We start from the raw sequence: 1,178 nt of genomic DNA, 5'->3' as shown, positions 1-1,178 counted from the left end.
GTAGTAGTAGTAGTAGTAGTAGTAGTAGTAGTAGTAGTAGTAGTAGTAGTAGTGTCCTTATCTTCATCATTATTATCGTTATTATCATTGTTATTATCAATTGCGTTGACCGGGACGTAAAGCTCCTGCAGTCAAAGTTTGGGGGGCTGTATATATTATTATTTGAGCTGCAGAGCATAGGCCTAGCCTATTGTGTTCATGCTTTACCTACGTTCATTTTTGGAAAATCTAAAACAGCGCAAGTCGCATTCTTAATTATGAAGTGTGCTGACAAAATGAGTTACTTCTCGCAGTCTACGAATGGGGATAGGGACAAAAACACAACACAGGGGTCAAATTTGTAGATCGTTAACGGATGCGATTTTCTTCAAGTTTAACATTTCTTTTATCTTGTTATACACATGCATTGTATAAAGTCAGCCAATAAATTTGATGTAACGATATCCATTGGGCTAAAATCTGAGAAGCAACCCATTTTGTCAGCACGCCTCACATAATTATCAATTATTCATTGTCATAATTCTTTTTATTTGTTCGTTTCCTCTCAGCCCTGTGCTTCAGTGTGGCGCTGGCAGACATGATGTACCACCGACAGAGGTAATTTGGAACATTTTCCGATATTTGCAAACTTTAGTGATCATTGTTAGTTAAACGTTGTTGTTGTTGTTGTTGTTGTTGTTGTTGTTGTTGTTGTTGTTGTTGTTGCCTTCTGGCCTTTTTTCTACCCCTACCCCTCCCTCATCTTTCTAATCATGCTCAGAATAAGTATGTGAGGGGGGTGGGCGGGACCTACGACCCTTATTCCACTTCTATGTACCCGACCGTTTCAGAATAAGGATTCCGGCCTCCTGAATGGTCTAAATTGTATAGATGAGGGAGTAACAACAACAATTACTCACTTACTTACTAGCCATTACGCCATCTGGCGTTTAGGGCAGCAGCAAAGGATCTCCAGCACTCTACTGTGTGTCTCCAGGTCACATTGAGTCTGCCCCTCTTGCGATGTCCTTCGGGTGTCCAGTGGAGGGCAGACTTTACAATAGATTCTGGTTCTCTTCTCAGAACATTCCCAATCCATCTCCATCTTCTCCTTGTTATTATGGTAACAACAATTACTTTATCTTTAACTGTTTGATTTTAAAAAAAAGAGGTATAAGAATTGTTAAATTAAAGGATCT

General features: G+C 39.6%; 1 protein-coding gene across 1 annotated transcript in view; it reads left to right on the top strand.

Moving 5' to 3' along the window:
- Nucleotides 1-1,178, top strand: part of LOC106013511 (glycine-rich protein 23) — a gene marked incomplete in the record, with an annotated part of 7,129 nt that overhangs the window by 2,796 nt on the left and 3,155 nt on the right. The window contains 1 exon segment of the mRNA XM_013089443.2: nucleotides 549-591. Within this exon segment, the coding sequence (XP_012944897.1) occupies nucleotides 549-591 (43 nt within the window).

This window comes from Aplysia californica, unplaced genomic scaffold, assembly GCF_000002075.1.
Source record: "Aplysia californica isolate F4 #8 unplaced genomic scaffold, AplCal3.0 scaffold00952, whole genome shotgun sequence".
NCBI classification, from domain to species: Eukaryota; Metazoa; Mollusca; class Gastropoda; order Aplysiida; family Aplysiidae; genus Aplysia; species Aplysia californica.
The sequence above is the reverse complement of the archived record's forward strand: the minus strand, read 5'-3'. Positions and strand labels throughout refer to the sequence as shown.